The sequence below is a fragment of the Squalius cephalus genome (genome assembly GCF_949319135.1).
Source record: "Squalius cephalus genome assembly, chromosome: 1".
Taxonomy (NCBI): Eukaryota; Metazoa; Chordata; class Actinopteri; order Cypriniformes; family Leuciscidae; genus Squalius; species Squalius cephalus.
In genome coordinates, this window is record NC_137122.1 from 4,997,583 (window position 1) to 5,022,210 (window position 24,628).

Sequence of the window (24,628 nt, forward strand, 5' to 3'; positions counted from 1 at the left end):
CGCGCTGTAAGCGCGCTCATAATTGAAACGACGCGCTCGTTTTTTTTTCCAGGCGTTTTTCGGTGGTGGAAATCCATTAGCCACTAACATTTTTTTGTCATTGTGGAGAGAGCAGTGCATGGTTGCATAGCAGGGGAAAATCTGACTTAATTTTAATATTAATAATAAAAGATAAGCTAAAGTGCATTGTAAATGTCAATAATTTATCTTTTTTTTTACTCTTTTTATAAAAATCATTTAAAGTCTGAAATATGTGAGGTTTATCTTTTATAAACTTTTTTGTCAAAACTTTATTTGAACTTGTGCATAACATGTGGCAAGACACTTTTAAAATCAGATGGAGCGTGCGGTGGTAGTAGCTGAGATGTACTGGTCTGAGCTGCAATACTACCCTGGGGCTCCCCCCGTGTCTGCAGCTCTCGTGTGGCAGTTGTGGGCTGGAGCTTCTCCTTGACGGCTCCGGCCCAATCGGAGCGGCACGATCTCGTTACCTAGGCATAGGGCGGCCCCCAGCACGTCGACACCTGCTCCCCAGAGGGCCAACTAATCTCTAATATCAGTGAGCCAGAACTCATAGCTCATCTGGCTCATCCCCACCACCACAGACAACAGCTTCTTTCCAGGCATTACTGTCCTTTCACCCGTGACGGTGAGGAGTTCGGTATTGGTGGGGGTCCATTCCTCCGGAAGAGAACCAGCCGTTCCTGACAACAGTCCTTTTCGTAGCAAGGGCCGTAACCTCCACCACCTTAGTTTACTTGGGGAAGGTTATCAGAAGTGGACAAGTTCATCCAGTTGCTGTAAAGGTTAAGGCCATTTGTGATTTCCCGCCACCAGCTGACCGGAAACAATTATGACACTTTTTAGGAATGGTGGGTTACAATCGCATGTTCTGTAAAAATTTTGCAACTGTAGTGTTTCCTCTTACTTAGCGGAGTGTCTGCCAGTGTGCTTTTGAGAACATCAAATCATTGTTGATTTCGGCACCAGTGTTGGCCACCCCAGACCATTTAAGACCATTCAGCCTTGCAGTAGATGCTAGTGATGTCAGAGTAGGCGCTGTCCTTCAGCAAAGGGGTGCTGATGACGTAGAACACTTCGCTCCATAATGGCGTCTTCTAAACAGCCTAAATCCCACTTCTGACACCAATGTAATAACTAGCGGTTATTCAGTAAAACGTGTGGACTAACCGGAGCTAAGCTATGCTAATGCACTTTTAATAGGCCAATTTGCTATTGCGAGATACGAGCACTCGTGTCCCATACACTGCACGACCAGGAGTGTCTCTGCGAGTGGCGTAGAACAAACCATCAGGGTGCAGTACGGTGTTCTTTCTCCTTTTTATTCCAAACACAGAATAAGAACAACACAGGCAAGGCCCCATCGCCAAGTCCCTCCCTTACACATCCAAGAACACCCTAACTAACTTGAACATAAACACGCATACCTTTACTAACACAAATACCCAACCATCTTGCTTTAATAACGCATAAATCAACTCCAAACGCACAATTTCCCATAATGCACCCAGCTGCTAGGCGCTGACTGCTGGGTCATTACAATATGATAGGATGCATACCTTCTGTAGCTGGAGAGTTTGGTCATAATAGCACAGACCTACCACCATGGAAGTACTTTGCTTTTCAGATTCAACATTTGCAGTTCCTGTTCTGGTTACACGAACCATGAATTTCAGTGATGGTTCAATGACCTGCCAAAACCGCATCAGATGGTCATTGTTACATGTGCATCAGTGGCGGCTGCTGTTCTTTCAAAGAAGGGAAGCTCATTTTCGGGCCAACATCATAAAAATTGTCCATTTATTTATACGTAAATTCTACATTCCTTTTCAAGAAAATGCTCTGTGACCCTGTCGTACTAACTAGGCGTCTTTTCCAGTGACTTGACCAGTGTCCTCTCAATGGCCAGCAGAGTTAGCTATAATTGTATAAATGTAACAATTATAAAGGTTATAATAATATAATAAAGTATAATAATACTACTACTAATATATTTTTAAATTATATTAATAATAATTCTTTTTTAATTATTACTAATAACAATATAAAAAATATAATAAGTAATAATAAAGGTATAAATGTATAATTGTGTGAAATGCATTATGAAAATTGGCTAGCAATTTCGACAAGCAAATACCAAGAAATAGGTTCCAGCAGTTTGTCTTTCGACTATGCTTGAAAAATCCGCAATGGGACTGAGCTCGAATAGCTTCAGCATCAGCGACTTTTTATTGTATGAAATCGCTGTCAATCAAAAGGAGATGCAGCCTTTAAACAAACCCTCCAATCATCACGCAGAAGCCCGGAGTCCAGGCCAGCCCATTCACCCCCAGAGACGCTGATCGAGCGTCCGTGGGCGGGACATAATCACAGCATTTATCCAATGACCGTCTAGTTTCGAAGCACTGAAAAAAACTGGACCTGCTATATGTAACTGATTCTGAACAAACTCGTCTTTGAGATGAATGTTTTCTAACGCATTTTTAGTCAATAAAATGTTAATACATATTTGACCATTCATTTTTTGACATTATAGGGGAAGTCACGCTTCCCTTGCAGTCTTAAAGAAATCCCCACTGATGTGCATCATGGTAGCACACCAGTGGGTTAAATATTAAAGTGACTCTGAGAAACAAAGAGGTTAAAAGTAAAATTAAAGAAGTATGGAACAGTGATAACAGCAAGTAGGAAATGGAAGAAGTGGGAATAGAAAAGAAGATACAATTATTTCCCACATTTGAATAGGGCACACTAGACTAAATCATTTGTTGTTCAAAACAGGAAAACATAAAACGGGTAAATGTAATTATTGTGATCAGGCAGAAACAATTGAACATGTTTTAATACAATTTAGAAAATATGTAAAAGAAAGGTTAGAACTTATGAAGGAAGTAAGAAAATTGGGTGTTGTATTAATATGGAGAGCCTATTGAAAATGCATGCAGAACAAGATAAAATATATAGTAGTTTAAAATAATATAATATTTAAAAATATATATCCTTTTTTCTTCACTCTATTGTTTATTTAAGTTGTTAATTTCTAAACGCTTATTAGTGCTTCACACTCCAGTCTAGTTGGTGGCGCTAATGCACCGAGAGTTGGTTTGCCATCCGCCATAAAAACTCCACTAGAAGAAGAAGAAGAAGAAGAATGCGTTCGCTACTTTCCCATTGAAAATAGTTGGCAACATTGTTTCCCTCATTGAGAGTTTCAGCGACGAGTCTTCTGAGGTGAGGAGAGCAGTTCACGGTATTTCTCATATTTACACACACTTTATACAGTTTGATTAAGCGACAGGCTCATTTCTGTATTGTTTTCATCGATCACAGCGATACTTGTGCGTCTTTTCTGGCGTCTTCCTTCTGAAATAAACATTTAGTGCAGCAGCAGCGAGCATGAGGAGAATATGTTGAGTTCATTCAGACCTGAGCGATGTTGTGTTCGTTTGTGTGATTGTCTCGATGTTTGGAGTGAGAACTGTTACTGAATGTCAAGAGTTAAGGTTTGAGAGGGGAATTGATGGGAAACGATCTCAAGTGTTATACTGATAAGTTACTTTACGTTGAGCCTATAATGAGCAACATGAGACATTTAAAACAACTCTTAAATGTTAATATTATAAATGAATAGCGTTTTACTCTTGGAACAATATTGCTTTGTGATGCTCTTTATTTTTAAACGTTTTATGATCATTGTCAGTTTCAGCGCACATAAATGTACTATTTTAATGATTTAAGTACTTCGTGATTGTCATAAAATCTAACTATATTTAGATTCAAACTCTTTATTTCATGACATAGTTCCTGTTTTCACCTCATTTATTAGATCTCCTGACATTTGTCATTAGTAAAGCTCCTCCCACTGCAATTCTCCAATAAATGCTGGAAAACAAGTGAAGACGAGCATCAGAGCATCAGGAAGAGCTGAAATCTGCAAAGACTGAGTTTATTAAAGAGGACAGAGAGAACATGAGTGATCCAGAACCCTGCAGAATGAAACACACTGAAGATCCTGAAGAACAAAGAGGTTGGTGTTTATTCTTCATTCATTCATGATGCTGAAGAACATTCATGTTAGAAACATTCATATTTTGCGGCTATACAGTTTCCACTTATTGTGCCTCTAGTTCTTATTCCGCTCCTTTGTTTCACTACTAGTTGACAGAATATTTCTGGTGCAAGGTTGTTCACACACTTAAAAAAGTAGTCTTAGAAATGAATAATTTACGAAATTGTCAAAACTCAAAATATTATGCTTCCTTAGAATTAGGCAATGGTGCCATCTTACAGGTTTCTGGTCCATTACTTTTAATGCCTGTTTATATACAGACCTAACGGCTGTAATTGTTGTTTGATTGGCCTGTCCCCAAACAGTAATGCAATATGATAGATGAGAAAATATCATAGAATGCATAAACTGCTGTGCTGCCTTAATGGGTATATATTGTCTAATTAATCGGAAGCAGTTTAAATTTGTCTTCTTGACAGTTATAGGTATTTTAATTGTACTGGTTGAAAACTGTCAGCCAATTCCTCAGCTGATTGGATAAAGAATCTATTAAATTGGTTTGCAATTTCAGTCCTTTCATTACTGACGATTCCATCTGTATTTAATTCCGCTATTAATTTTTGTTGTTTAGGCACTCGATTATTTGAAACTATGAAACGGTACAGAATGTTCTGGGTTTTTCTTCAACAAATGGTCAGTAAAGGGAGGTTTGAGACATTTTTATATTGATTGTCAACATCAGATCAAGCTAAATACTATTTTAACTGTTTTATTTTACATTTATATCTGGTTCCCAGTTTGCAACAACGTTACCAGAATTTTAGTCATTTTCAATATAGATTACTAAATAGTTTTTTTTTTTAGGAATAATCAGTAAACACTAAGTTACTGGTGAAGTTGTATTTGTCAAATATCATACAAGTTATTCATAATTATAGATATTCTTCTTCTTATAATAACCTTGGTAACAGGGTTGATGAATGTGATCAACGTAGGGGTGTGCAATATTGACACAAATATATCTCAATATATCTAAATATCTAAAAATATATCTAAAAATATCAATAAATATATTCAATAAAGATATCTCAATATTTTTGGGGATTTTTCCGATAACGATAATCAGATTTGTAAAATATTGCACTCAGGAAAAAAAAATGTATGTAAACTAGGGCTGCATCTAATGATTATTTTTGTTGTCGATTAATCTATTGATTATTTCTTCGATTAGTCGACTAATCTAACAGTTATTTTTTCGATTAATCTAATGATTATTTTTGGGATTATCTGATTTATCCATTGGCAAACTTTCCAATAAATAAGTACAACAATATATTAGCTGTATTTTGAAGTGGGTAGTGCATCTGTATATTATTTTGACATGAAATCTATGAATGATGACAAAAAAATGTATTTCAGAAAGAGTATTTGTCATTTTATTATGAAATAATAACAGGAAGCATTTTAAACTTTATTTTTAACTTATGGTACTCTTTCATAAAATGTAAGATACAGATACATTCCTAAAAGCTGACATCTCAGTTCATCGCAATCTCAAAAATCTCTGTTATTATCAATGAAACAGGCTGCTCAATGAATCTTTCATAATATCTACACTTTGTTTGCTATAATCAGATGATTTGCCAGTATGCAGAATTCAGCACTGAACAAAAAGTCCATTTTGAGCGGCGAGGGGATTCTATCTTAAATGCATCTGATTGGCGTTCAAGAAATCAACACATATGTCTGTGATTGGCTACATTGTTCAACGGTGCAAACATGTTATAAATAGAAACTCTGGCCTGTAAATCATTTCTATTTTGTTTTAGTTGTTCTTGTTGCTTTTGTGCAACAGATGAATGATCATTTATTCATTTTTAGATGTTCAATTTATAGATAATTCTATTTTGCGGGAGTCCCACGAATCGAAAAAAGTTTTTTTTTTCTTTCTGTGATGCAAAGATAAATTTTAGCATAACAAGTATTATTATTAGGCCTATTATTATTATTATTATTATTATCAATGTTGAAATCAGCTGTGGTGCTTAATATTTTTTGGGAAACTATAATAGTTTTTTAAAGGATTCTTTGAACAGAAAGGTCATTCATATAGATTTTTTAAATAGATTTTTTTTTAACTTACCTAAACAATGTTAAAGTTTTACTGTCAATTTTTATAAATTTAATGCTTCCTTGCTGAATGAAAGTATTAATTTGTTTTGAAAAACTACTGACCCCAAACTTTTGAATGGAAGTTTGTTTCATTACTACATTTAGGCTACACTACATTTATTAATTTAGCATACACTTTATTGACTTAGAAATTAAGAAAATGGTGCAATTTATGTTATATGAATAAATATAATATTATGTTTCAATATGTGTAGGCTATGTCACGATATGTATCGTCAGGTTCTTATACCTCAAATTAAAACCCAGTGATGTCCGCAGATCTTATGGTAACAAAATAAAAACGAAACTAAGATTATTTCCTGTATCATAAAGAAAAAAAAAAACATTTATTTTGTGTTACATGATCCTAATGGTGTTGCCTACCATACCTCTATGAACAGTGCTAATTCAGGTTAAGTAGCATATACACTGACAAGAGTCAAAAATAAATAAATTATAATAATAATGATGATGATGACGCATGCAAAACAGAGAGAAAAGACTACCATAATATAATAATTATTCATGATTTGCTACAATTACAGGATTTCTGGTGTGATAGCCTATATTGGTAGCCTGGCTAATGCGTGGTCTGGGAACCACATGTTCATTTTCTCATATTTGAGGCGTGGTTTACGAATGCCCAGAGCCGTATATTGGGCGCTACGAATGTCTATCAAATGCGCCTGTACGTATAGCTCATAGCCAATCGTTTCAGTTATACCAGATGACGTATGTAGAGCGACAGAAATTCGATGAGGAAGACGACGTTGGGTCAGAGATTTATGTGTACATGATGGCGTTCAGCTATCACTATCTAAGTCTGCACTGAAAGGTAACTCGTTATGTTGGATCCATAGATATAAACAAACTGCTTCAGTGTGTCGTATAGACATCGTCATCGTCTTGCTGCTCCCCGTTCTGTGATTGGTTCCCATTGTTGAGGGGAAAATCTCGTCCATGGTGAATAAAATCGCGCTGTCAGCAAGGCAGCATGGGGAAACCCAGGCTATTATATTGGGGATTTTGACCGTGATCCCATGCAATTAGCACAACATTAGAACTGCATCCCATGCAATTAGGCCTACTATACTATATTCCTATAACCATTTGCATTCGTGATTTTCGCCGCTAATCCACTTAAATCATAACATTAATCGTGTAGGTCAATCACAGTCCCTCACAAAATGTCCCCACCTCTGGTGACACGCAGCGATCTGATATCTCATTGTTTGGGGTTACCATGGCTTCTCAGAACGTTGGAGTATCGGCGAGCCTGTCATGAGTTCCCTAATGAATATTCATGAGTCTTCCCCTATCACCCTGCAAAAAAAAAAATAGCCATCAGATCTATGTTCCTGCTCTGCACTCTGTTGCGTTGGGTCCCGCGGGAGTGCAGGTCTCTAGTCTACATGTGCATAAACAACTTTTAAAAACTGGCAAATGCACTGAAAGCTTCGTTGACAGATTTAACCCTTTGAGGTCGGCCGCGCGTTTTGCTGGATTTTCTTCACATTGTAGAACTATAAACTTAAATTACTCTGTCATTTATGGTCATACAGAAAAAAGAAATATAAAATAATCTGTGATATTTCTACTTTTGTATGTGTCCACTTACAATCAAATCAAAACATTGTGCTTTTGTAAAATAAAGAAAATAAACAGGGTGTGCGTTCTGCCTCTCCGTCGCGGTGAACTTTTTTTTTCTTGAGCACGTCTATAAACTGAAACAAAACTCAGCAAATACTTGTCACACATTTATGAGCCATATACCTTTATAAACATTTAAGTGTGTACTTTAAAATGATCGGATTCAAAGTAATTTGTATAAAACCAACAAGATGTCCAGCTTCTCAAAAGCTTCCTAATTATTTTTAATTCCTAACGCCCACGTGCTCAAAAGAGATTGACATGCAAATCTCCACATGGAACGCGAACGCGCTCATTCAAGTCTCTGCTTTTCGTCGAGTTTGAAAGATGCGCCGTGAGCTTACGTTGGATTTACATCAGAAGAAGAACGCGATTTGAAGACAAGATGTAAGGTAAGAAATTCTTACATATTAGTTTGCTATTGTTGCATAAATTTCACATTGCAGTTGAACTGTTTCTAGATATATGGGGAATATTATAATATTTAGACCCGTGTTTACTGTTACTGTGTTTGTGGATATCTGCTCAAACGTAGATATGTATATGGTAACCATAATGTTTTATATTTGAGCGCGATCGCGTTTGAATGTATCATATTTTGGATCGCGATTGCGTTTGAAAAGCACCAAACGGCTTCATGTTTTTACTATTATCTCATTTCATATCATCATAACAAATGGAAACATTTGAAGTAACATGATAATCAATATATTTTTCTCTAGCTTAGTTGTTACTGAAATATTTTGGAAGATTTATAGGCTGCTATAGGCTATTGTTATTATTATTTTATGCAGCACTGCGCATAGCCTATGCCTACAAGGCACAACACACCTGGTGTTCATTATATTATATATTGTTGGAAAAATTTGTGTCTGTGTGTGTGTATTCTGTGAATTTTAAAAAAAGCAATTTTAACCAGAAAAATCTAAAATGTATTCCCAAAATCGTGCAGGCCTATAGTTTCTCTTGATATCAGTATGTTCACTTTTTTTTTTTTTTTCAGGGCCCAGATGCTGAGTCCTGCTGACTTCAACATTCACATGAGTCTCTGTACATGAACCTGGTAAAGTGAAAATCAAACACCTTGGAAATGAGAGGTATGTACAATGTTTTTAGGAATGGCACAAAGGTCTCTGTCTTTGGATCATTGGTTTCAATGGCCCTCATTTATCATTCTTGCGTAGAAACGGGCGTATATATTGGCGTAAGATTATGCTTACACTCCTCTCATCGCCTGATTTGTGAAGCTGTGCGTACCTTTGAAATCCAGGTGTACGCAATACCTGCCCTTGATAAATGCCGCGGCTGAAAACGATCGTCATTAGAATAACACGCCCCTATATATTCAAGTCTCCGCTCCCCCCACGCCCTCATTTTACGCCATGGACACAAGGAAGACAGCAAAGAAGAGAAACTTCTTTGAGAAAGAGAAAGCGAAACCAGGGAAGTGGAAAGAAACAAAATTGATTTCTAGATTTTTATTATTAATGAGGCTTATTGTTATTTAGAAGAAGAATGTCGTTATTATTATTATTTGTATTATTATTATTATTATTATTATTATTATTTAAAAGAAGAAGAATGTCATTTTTATTATTTTGTCAGTCTGAATAATTTGTTTGGTCATTGAAAGCCTTTCATTACTAAACCCAGTCCGTGCACATCTGCCGGGCCTAACCCTGGCCTAACCATCGTTTCAAAGAATAGTACAACGGCGAGCGCGTCGAGTATAAACGCCTCGTCCGTTTGGGGAGGTGCGCGCGCAGTCTGCGGAGACTCGCGCTGCGGAGCCAGGCGAAAGTATAAACAAGGCTTGAAACGTCAGGTAAAGCGCACAGGCTCGCAACTTAAGGAATACATATGCCTACAAATCAAATGCTTTGGTAAAATCATACAAATTAAACATTGAAGTCCATGTTGCACAAAAATAAACACTGAAGTTTATAATTACTATGTTGTTGTTTTTTTACAGTGGGTCATAATATATCATATCTTTTAGTTTGTCAGTGCGTTTTGTGGTGTTAGGAATTGTTTTTCTGCGCATTCCCGCACTCAAAACGTGCGTACACCACCTCCTGAGCTAGCGTAGGATTTGAGCGTGCCGTACGCCAACGTCCATATTGATAAATCTCAAAGTCACCGTGGTTTTGGGTGTACGCCAGGTGTACGCTGGAAATTTGGTGTACGCACTTTTGATAAATGAGGGCCAATGAGTGCTTTTTGTCATTTGTTGTGTATCTTTGGATTATGTTGTGTTGTAAATAAATCAAACAATCTAAAAGCCATTCTTTTTTAAATCTCCTCATTCTTTGTGCAAGGTTGCCCAGAATGACAGGGCCTGATAGCTCCTAATAGGGCCATTAGGGGAGGGTCTTTGTCTTTCTCAGGTGTGAAAAGCTTACATATTAATGAGCTCCCGCATAAAGCTTTGTTGCACAAAACACGTCGTAAAAATTTTAAATCAATATATTGTCTTCTCTGAATGAGCAGTCAGGGTGATTTTCACATAGTTTTGGAGCAAATATTCTAGGCTACGTCATACAATTTTCAAAAGTCTTCAGTATGGGTTTCATGGCCTTATTTCAGTGAGAATTTTTTTTTGTATTTTCACAAACCATGCATAAATGTCATTATCTCAAAACAACAAACTTTGACACACATGCTGCTGATATATTATTGTAGCAGAGTTTGTGCTGAATACAGTGTAATTAGACTTTAGCCATGAAAATGTCACAAATATCAGAGCATGTCAGAACACCTCCAGGGCCCAGAAAACAGCTCAGACCCCAGAGGGTTAAGTTGAAGTGAAATTAAAGTCCATTTTATTGTCACCGAATGGGGCATAGTTTGCATAGTAAACAAAGCACCTTTCTGTTCGGCCGTAGTTTAAAGTATTGCCGGAGTTTAAAGTATTCCCATACTTTGGATTAGAGCCCGACCGATATATCGGTCGATATTAGGCATTTTCCTAACTATCGGTATCGACATTTATAGCGGCCGATAAATTAATATTTAAAAAAATGCAGCGTGCAGTGATTTATGCAAGGATGGCGCTGCCAATAAAGCACCTAAAAGCTGTTACAAAGAACTGGCAAAAGTGGCAAAAAAATAACAGCCGCGTCCGGTGTAGACACAGTGTTAAAGCTCATTCTGCTACGTTACAACATCAAGCAATATTCCAATAATTTATGTAATTATAACACTTTATATAGGGCCATTTTGCATTAAAAGTAGCCAGATGGACACGCGAGACGCGACACGTTCAGAATTAATACACTTTTAGTAAACTACAGAACAACGCGAGCGGGAAGCGGCGCACCTCACGCGGGCAGAGAACGCGTCCGAGAACGGACACTGTTAGTGATATAAAACGCACACACACAGGTCTGTTAAATTAAGCAATACTTTTAAGGTAGTCTAATATTTTTCTGACTAACAAAATTACTGACACAGTAAAGGGTAGATTTAAATAAAGAAAAACGAAATTTAAATAAAGAAAAACGAAATTTAAATAAAGAAAAAACGAAATTTTAATAAAGAAAAACGAAATTAAGTTAAATTAAAAAACGAGATTAATTTAGATTGATAATAACGGGTAAAAAGGCTAATACATTTTGTTTCTATTATTCTATTTTCCACAATGTCAAAGCAACACAGCTTAATCCAAAACACAAGCTCAGACATGCACTTCGTCCATACAAACTCCGCTGTTCTGCGCTCTTGCCAGAGAACACTCCCGTTGCAGGAACACTTGCGGTCGGTTCTATTTCTAGCATGCATGCGTTTTCCGCGTGGCTCGAGCCGCGCCTGAGAGACTCGTGTCTCACGCAGGCAGTGTGCAAACTCCAACCTGTTAACATGGGAGCCGAAATAAAAACGGCCATGCCACGCAGTCAGTGTGTCGCCGGCCTTATTCAAGCGTGAATGAGAACCGTTTCGCGGGGGATCCCAGATGTGAAAAAAATAAATAAATTAGAATGTCAAATTTTCAAATCAAATACCAACCCACCGAACGAATATTCGAATATTCGGGTCCAGCCCTATAGCCTAGTTTCACGTTTACTACATTTTGCTTACTACTTATTTAAAATAGTATAAAACTACTGTACATATGTAATTATAAACGTTTTCATTATGATATTATTAATTTTACTTTACTAAAAAGATCTGAGTTCTTCCTCCACTGGTAGATATTAGAGAAATTAAGATTAAAAATAGAAGATAAGGTTTTGTCAGTGACACTTTTGATATATTTATTGATACAAGTTATGTTTTAAATAACGTGACTAAATTAAAAGACAAAGTCGTTAGTGAAGATTATGCAACAGTATTTAGAATATAATATAATATAAAATACAATGCAAACTAGTTTGGTTACAGCTCAAATTCTCATTCTATCATTCACCATGCCTCCATTACATATCTTTGTCACACAAGTGTTTAATCACCACATTTGAGTTATCATTGCAAAACGTTTATATATTTATTGTTTATACTGTGTATTCTATATACAGTACCCATCAAAAGTTTGTACACACCAATTGGAAAGTGTCCAAACTTACTGTACTATAATACACATAAATAATATTGCTACTGTATTATAATATACACATAAATAATATTGGCCGATATATCGGTATCTGGCTTTTTTTTATCGGTATCGGCATCGGCGCCCAAAAATCCATATCGGTCGGGCTCTACTTTGGATGATCATGGTCTGTCATTTTCAGCATGAGAGGGAGCAGAAGCTGCCATTACTCGATATTTAAACGTAAATAATGAATGACGCGTCGACGCATTTCATGTGTGTTGACGTATTTTCATAGTCCACGTAATCGATGACGTCGACGCGTTGTTGCGGCCCTAATGTAAAAAAATGATTCTACTGTAAACAAAGTCTACGATTTAAAGACTAAAAGGTAAAATAGGCTTTATAATATAAAAGTCACTAGAACGGAGGAAACAGGCTTTCAGCAGCTTGAACATTTTTTGCCATTAACTGCGTTTCTTTGGATCTACATGAGTTTCAAGGTGTGTGATAAAAACACCAGCCTGTCCACAGCATCTGGCTTGAGAGCTGCACGGTGACATGTTACAAATGAAGTCATTTATATAGCGCTTTTAACAATGTATATAAACGTATAATTTAAGGTAAGATTGTTTTGGCTTTATAGCGGTTCTTTAATAAAGTTATTTTCCAGCTAAAGTTAGTTTTGATTGATTCACTTCCATCTCAACAATCATTTGTTATTAAATTAGGGGCCGCTAAGACGACACCATTCTCTCTACACAGACTTTAAACGCAAACCTGTGAGAAACGCTGATGGCGTTCACATGCGCATTAAGAACTGGTTCTATAGTTATGTGCGTTTGAATATATGTGCACAGGTTTGTAATTCCCTACAAACCAATCCTAAACAAAGTACTGGTCTTTCCTTTATTTTTTCCTTTATTTTATTTTGTCACTTCGGGGTAGGTACGCAAAACGAATTTTCCCAACAACGCTTTATCTGTAGAGTGGTAACGAGATCCTCCATAGGGAGAGACTAGTTGGCACTTCAGCACTGCGTTGTCATCGGGTCTTTCAAAACCATTCAAATTACTCCTAAAAAAGACAACATGCGCTTTTCGGCAATATACGGCTTTATTGCGGTTATTGTCATGCTTTCCGTCAGTAAATGACAGCTGCTTTCTGGCAGAGCAGGAAGGAAGGATTTGCACAGAGAGATACAAAGCGCGACCGGTTTGAGGGTTTCTGATTGCATATTAAAATAATAAAAGAAATGAACAAGTTCATGGCGAATGAAGTGGTAATGAATGAAATTAAAATTTACATTTTTTTCTTTCATGTCAGATCCGATGGAAGAGAGCGAGGAGAGTGAAGAACTGAGTGAAGTGAAGGAGGAGTGTGAAGAACTGGGTGAAGTGGAGGAGGAGAGTGAAGAACTGAGTGAAGTGAAGGAGGAGAGTGAAGAACTGAGTGAAGTGGAGGAGGAGTGTGAAGAACTGAGTGAAGTGAAGGAGGAGAGTGAAGAACTGAGTGAAGTGAAGGAGCAACATCATGTCCAACCTGGAGGAAAACCTTTGAGTCGCTCAAAGACTAAAAAGAAATTTTTAAAGAAAAGAAGAGCCAAGAAATCTTTCACCTGCACTCAGTGTGGAAACAGTTTCACAAGCAAATGTAGTCTTGAGCGTCACATGAGGATCCACACAGGAGAGAAGCCGTTCACATGTGATCAGTGTGGAAAGAGATTCTTATGCAAAGGTAATCTTAAGAGTCACATGAGGATCCACACCGGAGAGAAGCCGTTCTCATGTGATCAATGCAGCAAAACATTTCTTGGGTCATCAGACCTGAAGAGACACCTGACAGTTCATACGAAGGAGAAGCCGCATTCATGTTCTGTGTGTGGAAAGAGTTTTTCACTGTTGCCTAATTTACACACACATCAGAAAACACATACTGGTGTGAGAGAGTACATGTGCTTTGAGTGTGAGAAGACTTTTACTACAGCGAACTGTTTAAAACTGCACCAGAGAATTCACACTGGAGAAAAACCTTACAAGTGTTCACACTGTGACAAGAGATTCAAACAGTCAGCAAATCTAAGATCACATGAGATGATCCACACTGGAGAGAAGCCACATGTATGCCATCAATGTGGAAACAATTTCACATTCAAACATACTCTTGATGTTCACATGACAGTTCACATCGGAGAAAAGCCGTTTAAGTGTGATCAATGTGGCAAAACATTTCTTAGGTCATCAGACCTGAAGAGACACCTGAGAGTTCACACTGGAGAGAAGCCACATTCATGTTCTGTGTGTGGAAAGAGTTTTTCACTGTTGCAATATTTACATAGACATGAGAAAACTCACACTGGTGTGAGAGAGTACATGTGCTTTGAGTGTGAGAAGACTTTTACTACAGCGGACGGTTTAAAACTGCACCAGAGAATTCACACTGGAGAAAAACCTTACAAGTGTTCACACTGTGACAAGAGATTCAGTCAGTCATCAAATTTGAGATCACATGAGTGGATCCACACTGGAGAGAAGCCGCACACGTGTGATCAGTGCGAAAAGAGTTTCTCTTTTAAAAGTGACCTGAAGCTACACATGAAGATCCATGCAGTGGAGAAACCACATCAACACAGTCTGAGATCACAGTAGCTCATCTTTATGTGCTGAGAAACATGTTTTTTCTAAGTTAGTTTCCCAACAGCCACGATGAGGAGCAGGACATTTTCACATTAACACGAATGTTCGGCACCAAATTCACATGAGATTTGTCTGTTCAGACCAATGCAAAAAAAGTCAGTAAATGCTGTGTCAATCTCTGACAGTAGGTGGTGCTCATGGAAAAACAACAGCGCTGCGCAACTTTCTGGCCATTTCTCAATATGCGTTCTTGTCTGTACTTGTGTTCTTGTGGACTTGTGAAACGTCTTCAGTCGCTGCCCAAGTACTGTCCCAATACACAAGTTTGCATTTTGGCAAGAACGGTTAAAAAACCCGGAAGTGTTCTTGACACGCCCATTTTACCGAGGATGCATCGGTTGGTAACTTGTGTGAACTTGATGGCAGGAATATCCCAGCATTAATTTCGGCATTCGAGGAAAGGGAGGCAGGTGTTTTTCTATAATTTCCTACGCTATTTCATCACTAAATTTACTTCTGAGAACATTTGATGCGAGAAATCAACTGTAGATTTCAAATATTGGCATTTTCACGAAATTTATGGCAAATCGAAAATGTGCTCAAACGTTTTTGGAAGTGAGAATCTCCATAAGCGTTGCTTTATTGTTATGAATATACATTACATTGTAGTGTACAGTTGTAGAGTAATCCCTTGAGCTGAGGGTAGGCTTGGGCGATAAAGCCGGGCTGTTAGCGTCAATAATTCTCGTTATGTTTGAGTACTGCAGACGGCGTCTGTGCGAGGGTATTATTGCGCAATACCAGCAAGAACACATCGTCTCAAACTGTCAGCAGCGTTCTGTGTGCTCGTCACCTTGTGAGTTCATTCTTCCAAGAACAACTAGCAAGAGCGTTCTCCCCAAGAACATAAGTCCGTTCTTTGCAGGGCTCCAGACTAACTTTTCCACTGGTTGCACTGGTGCTACCAACTTTCTCAGTTGGTCGCACCAGCACATGATTTGGTCGCACCAAATTGTTTGTTTTTTTTACAACATGGAATAAATCAATGCATGCTGATGAATAGTTGTCCTAATCTGCGTACCCTAGTTTTACACTGATGTAAAAAGACTGACAGTGACACAATACCTCATGTTGGCAAAATGTTTTAATCTTTTAAATGAAAACCATTAAAAATAACTATCAAAAAAACACAACGTATGTTTTTTAATGTTTGATTGTATTTTATTTAGTACTGTCAATCGATTAAAACAATTAACTAGCCTATTCACGATTAATCACACTTAACATTAAAGTTTTTAATATATTTTTATATTGTAATAATTACACATTTAATCTCCAAATTAATGTAGAAACAACATAAAGTATATTTTAAATATTTGATCTATTAGGTAGGAAATATACATAAATTGAATAAAGTTATCAAACACCTCTCAGTATTCACTGTAATTTTCTCTGACTTTTTTCTTTGATTTGATTTTTTTACATTAATGTATCACAGAAGCGGGTTTATTAGGCTGCTGTCGCTTTAAGATCTGATGCATACAATGGGGATCTGGATCTGACAAGCATGCATCCGATGTTGTCACAACTCTTTGCGTTCATTTAACACTTTTTTAACTAATTTAATACTGTGCTTACAAGGATACTCGACAAAGTGAACATTTTGGCATACTTTTGTGTGTTTTTGCCCGTTCAAGCGTGAAAGAGAACTCGATGCAGCTGCGCGCTGTCTGAAGCGGCATTCTGTGCGCATGAGTCCTGTGTGTGTGTGTGTGTTGTGTGTATCACACAGAGAGGAGATTTACAGACAGCGCGCCGCCAGTACAGATTTAAGTTCTTATTTTTGCGTTTTATCGCGCTTGAATTGTTTCTTAGCACTTGAATGAATGATAGCGTGATAAAATACTATAGAGCAGCCAATGGATGAAAGAAAAAATCTGATGCTGCATTATTGCGTTAAATATTTTAAACGCGTTTAACTGAAAAAATTAATCGCATGCGTTAACGTGTTAATTTTGACAGCCCTAATTTTTGTATAATCAAACATAATAAACATAATATGTATTTGTCATATTCATTTGCTCACTTGGTTCCTCCCTGTCCGCACCTGTGCTCTCGAGAGCTCTCGTCATCAGTTGTGTCTGAGGATGCTGGCGCGTTGGCTTGTAATTCCTGAATTTCTGTACGTTCGTTAATAAATAAACTGCAAGTGTCTTGCGCAAGAACATTGTAGCCGGAGCTACTTCTTTCCGTTAATGTCTATGGCGAGTCACGCAGGCACTGAGCTCCGCAGCCGGGATAAAATAGTCAGAATATAAACACTTATTATAGGCGTACCGTAGTGATTTTGAACATAAGTTATGCTGTAACAGTTCCACTATTACAGAATGTAATTTTCCTCCCGGCCACTTGGGTCACTGGGGAGGAAGTTGTCGCTAGGACATGGTTTATCTAAGGTGAGGGAGAAAAGAAGGGAGGGAAGTTAACAGGTGGAGGGGGGAAGAGTGTAATTTGCTATGTGAGAGGGTATCCCATTACTTACCTGTCTTCAAAGTTAAGTGAATGTATTTATGCTTAACTGGTGATGTTTTGACATATTGCTAAATGGTGAATGAGTAGTGATATGCTCTTTGTTTGGAGTCTGTAGAAAACGTCTGCAGGAAGAAGTAATGTGGATACATAAATGACTGAAAGGACTGTGGGCGAAAGGAGATACTGATTTTTTTCCTTGCATCATTGTGGATTGGATTTTGTTGCTTGGACTCGGACTTCTATCACGATTTCTTTCAGAGACTTGGACCACATCTTTCAGGCCCCTTTGGACTCTTATCAGATAAGTTGTGTTTCAATGTGATTGTCTAAGTGATGGTATCCAGGGAACTGAGGGTATTTGAACAAATGGGAAATACTTGAATACCACTATTGTGTCCATCTGAGATTGAAACAAGCGGTTTATGATTGTCAAGGTACAGTTTATTTTGTTTTCTTTTGGGGTTTTGTTTTCAATCTTTTGTTGATTCATGTTGATTTTGGGGAGTTGTCATTTTCACTGTGCTATAAAGCAATATAAATTAAGTCAGATGGTTCATTCACTCTGAAGATTCTGGTGTGATTTTAACAGACATTTTCCATAGGTAGAACCCTTTTTTCTGTGTAGCCCTTTACCTGAGTATAGAGCAGGGCTCCAGACTAACTTTTTTTATTAGGAGCGCTGTAGCCCCTGACTTAAAATTTTAGGAGCGCAAGCAGAAAATTTAGGGGCACACCTTCACATTTTCCCCCTAAATAACTATTACAGACAAATGCTTTGATAATAAATAGATTAAGCGTACAGAAATTATGGTGCAGTTTTATTTTAAGATCACAGGGCTCCAGACTAACATCTGAGGGCCGCGGCTCTAAGTTCTACAGAAAGTATTTGGTAGCACTGTGGGATGACAAAGCACTGAGCTAAATTTGAGGTGTATAGATAAAGTTAAATTTAATTATTATCCTTCATAATGTCTTAATATTATTTCAAAAGCAAAATGAGTGACAAAATAGATATTAGGGAGTGAAAATAGCCAATAAGCACCTTCAGCAGCTGTTTACAATGGTAATTTAGTCTTCTTTTTAAAAAAAAATAAGTGTGAGTTTTCCTACTTCTTGAAACTTTCAGTTTTATAAATAGAGACAATCTTTAAAGGATGAACAAAAATGTTTTGGTCGACACATTACAAAAAATTTTTTTAATAGGATATAGTTTTGAAGTGCTGTAAAAAGATGTGTAGGCTACTTTCATAACCACAGTATACCATAGTTATAGTTATGCCTGGTTCAGAATACGCAATTTTTTTGTCTGTTACTATAGTCAATGTATCAGATTACACGATTTCGACTCCTAAAAATGTTGTCATGTCCTGGACAAGAAACATTGTCAGACTACACATTGCTTTACGACCAGTCATCTGGAGCCGTCTCACACACATATTCACTCGCACATGTACACACGCACTCACACATACACGCACATAGACTAACGCACGCACGCACGCACACACTCACTCACTCACTCACTCACTCACTCGCGCACACACTCTCTCACTCTCTCTCGCTCGCTCGCTCACTCACTCACTCGCGCGCGGGTGCGCACACACACACACTCATTCACTCGCGCGCACACACACACTCATTCACTCGGAAACCTTCATGGAGGAGGAGGACCGTTAAAAAATTAAACATGCTAGTCTTCTTGTCGTGATGTCGTAAACAAAGCATCGCAGACGCGACGTCGGTTGTCGCCCACTATGAACGAGATGAAATTTACTGGTCGCACATGTGCGACTGGATGTAAAATTTAGTCGCACACTCTCAAATTTTGGTCACAAAATGCGACCATTTGGTCGCAGTCTGGAGCCCTGTAGAGTGAAGGTGGTTACAATGCAATGGCGTTCTGTTGCGCATGCGTGAATTTAACTGATTAGTACATGACCATGCACTCGCACAAATGCGACCACATAAAATTTTAACTCGCACATTCTCAAAAAATGGTCGCATATGCGACCATTTTGGTCGCAGTCTGGAACCCTGCTTTGCATTCTTGGTTTTGAGAAACAAGGTCTGTTTCTGACTCCCGCTTGTCATACTTGCTACACACTGCAATTTTTGGCATTTCTATAAGATTATAAATCACACTGTACGATATGTATCTAACAAACTTGATGCAATTCTTATGATGTAACGAGTACATTAGGATTTATGGGAAGTGTTCCCAGTTCCGGCTGACCTAATCTATGCAGCCTAACATTGAATTATTGAAGTCTATAATGTGTTATGTGTATGCTAGGTCAAAAAGATGTGTCTTTAATCTAGCTTTGAACTGACAGAGTGTGTCTGCATCCCGGACAATGGTAGGAAGACTGTTCCAAAGTTTTGGTGCTAAATAGGAAAAGGATCTACTGCCAGCAGTCGATTTTGATATTCTAGGTATTATCAGCTGGCCGGAATTTTGAGATCGCAATAGACGTGAAGGACTATAAGGCGTTAAGAGCTCGCTCAAGTACTGCGGAGCTAAACCATTTAGTGCTTTTCAAGTAATCAGCAATATGTTAAAATTTATACAATGTTTAATAGGGAGCCAATGCAGTGTTGACAGAACAGGGCTAATATGGTCATACTTCCTGGTTCGGGTAAGAACTCGAGCTGCTGCGTTTTGGACCAGCTGTAGTTTGTTTATTAAGCATGCAGGGCAACCACCCAGTAGAGCATTACAATAATCTAGCCTTGAGGTCATGAACGCATTAACTAATTGTTCTGCATTTGTCAATGAGAGCATATGGCGTAATTTAGATATATTTTTAAGATGGAAAAATGTGGTTTTACAGATACTAGACACGTGACTTTCAAATGAAAGATTGTTACAATATTTCCTCCTGTGCTGAAAGCCCTCTCAGAAGGGCTGCTTGAGGCAGGGGATGCATAGGTACTTTTTTGCTAGTTTCCCAAGTCTTGGAAAATTTATTTCTTGTGTTTACGTCACTGTCCACCTCTGGTATCATTAACCCCCTGGGGTCGGCGGTATCGACTGGTAGTCAACTCAAAATACTCTGTTGACTTTGATCTTTGAAGTTTCATACATCAATCGATCCTGTTAAGTGTGTATTTTTGTGTGTATACTCACAATAAAAACAAAGTGTTGTGCTTTTTGCCAAATAAAGAAAAATAAACATGATGCGAGTTCTGCTTTCTCTCTGTCAGTGAATTCCATTCTGAAACGCTTCCGAAAATGAACCATAACTCAGCGAATACTCAGTCAAACAGGCATACAGACACACAGGCATGAAGCTTGAATTCTCTTCTTTTAAATGAAGTAATTTATATAAAAAAAAATATATATTCTCAGTTTATGTAATATGTATGAAGAGAGAGAGATGTCAGTCGTTCTCATCTCATTAAGTTTTAATGTGACCCCACCCACGGAGAGCGTGCGCTATTCAAACACGCATGATCTGAGGCAAACCTGTGAAACGCCCACATCAGCTGGATAACACACACCGCGAGTTCACTTTCAGACTCATGTACTTTACGACGCTGTGAGGAATAATACTATCTTAATAATAATCCTGGAAAATCTACCTCAGAAGTGCTGGAAGTTTCATTTCGAGGAGCAACGTATCCAGCTGAGGAATAGGTCAGTTAGTGTACATGCAAAAAGACTGTTTAAATATGAATCGCGTTTCTGTGTGTGAATGAATGAATGCACAGATGTGCGCTGTTGTGTAGCTACTACAGCTGGCACAAATACTGTTTAAAAATGAATCTCGTTTTTGTGTGTGAATAAATGAACAGCTTTTACCAAACTCTATTGCTATACTGAAATGAGTAAAAATCGACTACAAAAATCGGATAGATTATAAAGTTTTTACTGTAAAATACTGCCACATCAAATAAGCTTATAATGTTGCCAATTTCTGCTCATATGTTTATTGTTTCTTTATATATATATTATGTTTTGTCAGAAATAAAGTAATCAACTAAGATGTTGTTATAGTGTTTGTTCCAATGTAGGCTATATTCAAACTAATGAATCCTAACTTTGAAATACGTATGATAAAATGTATACTTTAGTTTTTACAAAGAAAGATTACACTGGAAATATTGTTAATTTTAATTGTTGTTGTAATTGTATAAACTTTTTAATAAAATAGCAAAAAAAAAAATATATATACAAGGATAGATGTAAACAAAATCTTAAAAGGTCAATATAAGCCTTCTCTTTAAATTATTTTTATTGTGTTTTATTAGTGACACATTTGGGTAGAGAATATATTCCAAAACTTTCTGAAAATACAGTATGAGAACAATTAACTGTACAATTACTAGAAATGTTTACCTTGGTTATTATACAATTTGCAAGCACACTTTGTGAAAAAAACAACAACTGTGTTTCCAACTGTGAACCAATGTTATATGTATATATATATATATATATATATATATATATATATATATATATATATATATATATATATATATATATATATATATATATATATATTGCTCTTGCATTCTTTCTTGTGGCTCAGTGACACACCTGAATTAATGGCTCATTATGTATACATTGTCTCCTCAGGTGTGAATCACTCAATATTCATGATGGTGTTGGATCGTTGACGCATATTGCCTTTCCAAACAAAAAGTGTCTTACAAAATTTAAATCAATGTATTGTTTTATGTGAATGATTAGGCAGGATGATTTTCACATCATTTTGAAGAAAAAACTCTAGGCGACAAAATGCATTATTCAGAAGTCCTGTTGACACATATTTAGTATGTGTGTTTGTGGCCTTATTTCAGAAACTTTCATTTTTAGTTTTTTTAATAACCATGCATAAACATTATTCTCTCAAAAATACAAACATGTACATGCATGTTTCTCACATATTATGGTAGCCCTGTTTGTGCTAAATAGTGTAATTACACCTTTGCCATTAATATGTTTATAAGCAACTGAAAAAATAACAAATGTCAGGGCATGTCAAAACATCTCAAGGACCCCAAAAACACCTCAGACCCCAGAGGGTTAAGTAGCTTTGGATCACCTTTTCTATAGCATTGTGCAGAGACACGCCTCTGAGTCCTCTTTTGAGCCAAAATACTGTTTTGTCTTGTTTGCTGGCTCAGTGGCGTCACCTGCTTCAGGTCCCGCTGTTGTAGCCTGAGCAGAAGCTGTTGATGGGCCCGGCTTCCTCTGTCACCTTAGCTGTGAGTTCTGCAGTCACTGCTGTCCCAGTGCTTTTGATCCTGTCATCGTTGTTATAGCGGTTTTTGAACCGTGGGTCAAGTGTGGATGGCAAACTCACCAACTCTTGGTGTTCAGGTACTCCAAAATGGTTTGTTTGATTTTTTTGATTTTATTTTTTTTGGTTAGCTCTGTGTCATCAGACTTCACCGTCAGAACTTCAGTGTTGAACAAGGACAAGACAGGTTTTAAGTAAGAAACTGTTACTCACCTGACAGAGCGTCTGTAAATTCTAGCAGAGGACCAAGTGCTTTGCTTACCGCCTACAGCACCTCAACATCTCGCCATGTTGGCACAAGGTGCCTGTGCTTTTTGTCTGCAGTTAAAACACGACGAATGGCCTTTTCCTGCTCAAGAAACCTCTCAATCATGCACTGTCTTGAGTGAGCCCCATCTTGTTGGTGACTCTGTGATCAGTTTGTGTTGAGGAAGCTTCAGCTGCTCTTGTGCATCAGCAAGAGCCTTTTTCTTTTTTCCAGCTGCTGGAAATTTTCTTGCAAACTCCAATGGCTCTGTCTATTCTAGGGTCCTGCATGCTCCTCTCTGGAAAACATTTAAAATAAAACACAAGATAGACTTAAAACATTTTGAGTCCATTGAACATTCAAATTGTGAAGGTATGAATGACTTCTGTTTTACGTAAATTTAATTTCACAGAAGCACCAAAATTGCTTACCAATGGCAATATGAAGCCTGTGGCCAAAACAAGGAAGCCGCTGCCAGTTGTTAATCTGTAGTGCACTGACAACGTTAGCCCCGCTGTCTGTTGTCATGCAAACCATGCAATCTTCGGGCAAAAACCATGATGATGCCAGCGCATCTTTTAGACCTTGAGCAATTATGTCGCCTGTGTGGTCATCTGGAAAGTAAGATGTCTGCAGACAGTAGCTTTGGAGTTGTCAAGTTTCATCAATGAAATGTGCTGTCAGGGAGAGGTATGGCTGTGACATTCTGCTTGTCCACAAATCAGTGGTTGTGGCAAAATGTAAAACCTTCTGCACTTCATGCACAAGAGTCTGGCGACATGATTCATACAATTTAGGCGGCGCTGTTTCATTAAAGTATTTTCGTCCAGGCAGTTATTTTAAAATTTTTAAGCTTTTAAACAGCTTTTAAAGACGTTAGACCCAAGATACACACTGTATCTTGGGTCTAACGTCTTTAAAAGCGGCTTAAAACCGTCTCTCTCAACCGCACCATGAATTGGCACCATGTCTCTGGCAATGTAATTGGTGGCAGCGTTTGTTATATCTTGCCATGGTCACCGTGATTTTGCCAAGTAAGACATGTTCCTGGATCAACATATTTTGTTGATCCTGGAATTAGAGGTCTTCACGGGTCCAAAAATTCGTGCCCGAACCCGAAAGAGACCCGTAATGTGCTACAACGAACCGACCCGGACCCGTCTATTATTTCAAAAGCTGGACCCGGACCCGTGCAGATCCGAGAAATGCCTAACCGGACCCGACCCGGACCCGTCTATTATTTCAAAGCTGGACCCGAAACTGCTGGGAAGACACAGACCCGACTGGACCCAGATGGTCACATATTCCACCTTAAACTGCTATTACAAGTCAATAAACCTGTTGCGAAAAATACAACTTTTTGTCTTAATTTAAGGAGCCGAACATTACCTGACTGAACATTACCTAACTGGCTGTGATCATGCATTACAATCCTCCGACAAGAAAGTTATTCATGTTATTCCTCTCGTTATTCCAAGTCCAAGCTTAAAGGGTTACTTCAGGATTTAGCATTAAGCTTTGTATTAGTAGAAAACCTGTAGTATTTTCGAATTACCATGCTTTCCATCCTCATATCCCCCTTAGACA

The 24,628-nt window shown here is 37.8% G+C and overlaps 3 protein-coding genes across 6 annotated transcripts in view; all 3 read left to right on the forward strand.

Moving 5' to 3' along the window:
* LOC307156367 (uncharacterized protein) overlaps positions 1-24,628 on the forward strand; it is a 1,306,365-nt gene that overhangs the window by 1,079,502 nt on the left and 202,235 nt on the right. The gene's annotated exons all lie outside the window — the stretch shown is intronic.
* The window catches only part of LOC307156000 (uncharacterized protein), a 279,400-nt gene that overhangs the window by 247,239 nt on the left and 7,533 nt on the right, over positions 1-24,628 (forward strand). The window contains exons 1-2 of one of the 3 annotated variants that reach the window (XM_079867150.1): positions 3,060-3,252; positions 3,848-4,048. The exons of 1 other annotated variant lie outside the window; for it this stretch is intronic. In XM_079867150.1, coding sequence (XP_079723276.1) covers positions 3,991-4,048 — 58 coding nt within the window. In that variant the 5' untranslated portion in view covers positions 3,060-3,252; positions 3,848-3,990. Of the gene's footprint in view, positions 1-3,059; positions 3,253-3,847; positions 4,049-24,628 lie in introns of those variants that run through there. One more of the 3 variants, XM_079867151.1, reaches the window with a different exon arrangement.
* LOC307156254 (uncharacterized protein) overlaps positions 1-24,628 on the forward strand; it is a 166,677-nt gene that overhangs the window by 9,790 nt on the left and 132,259 nt on the right. The window lies entirely within an intron of this gene.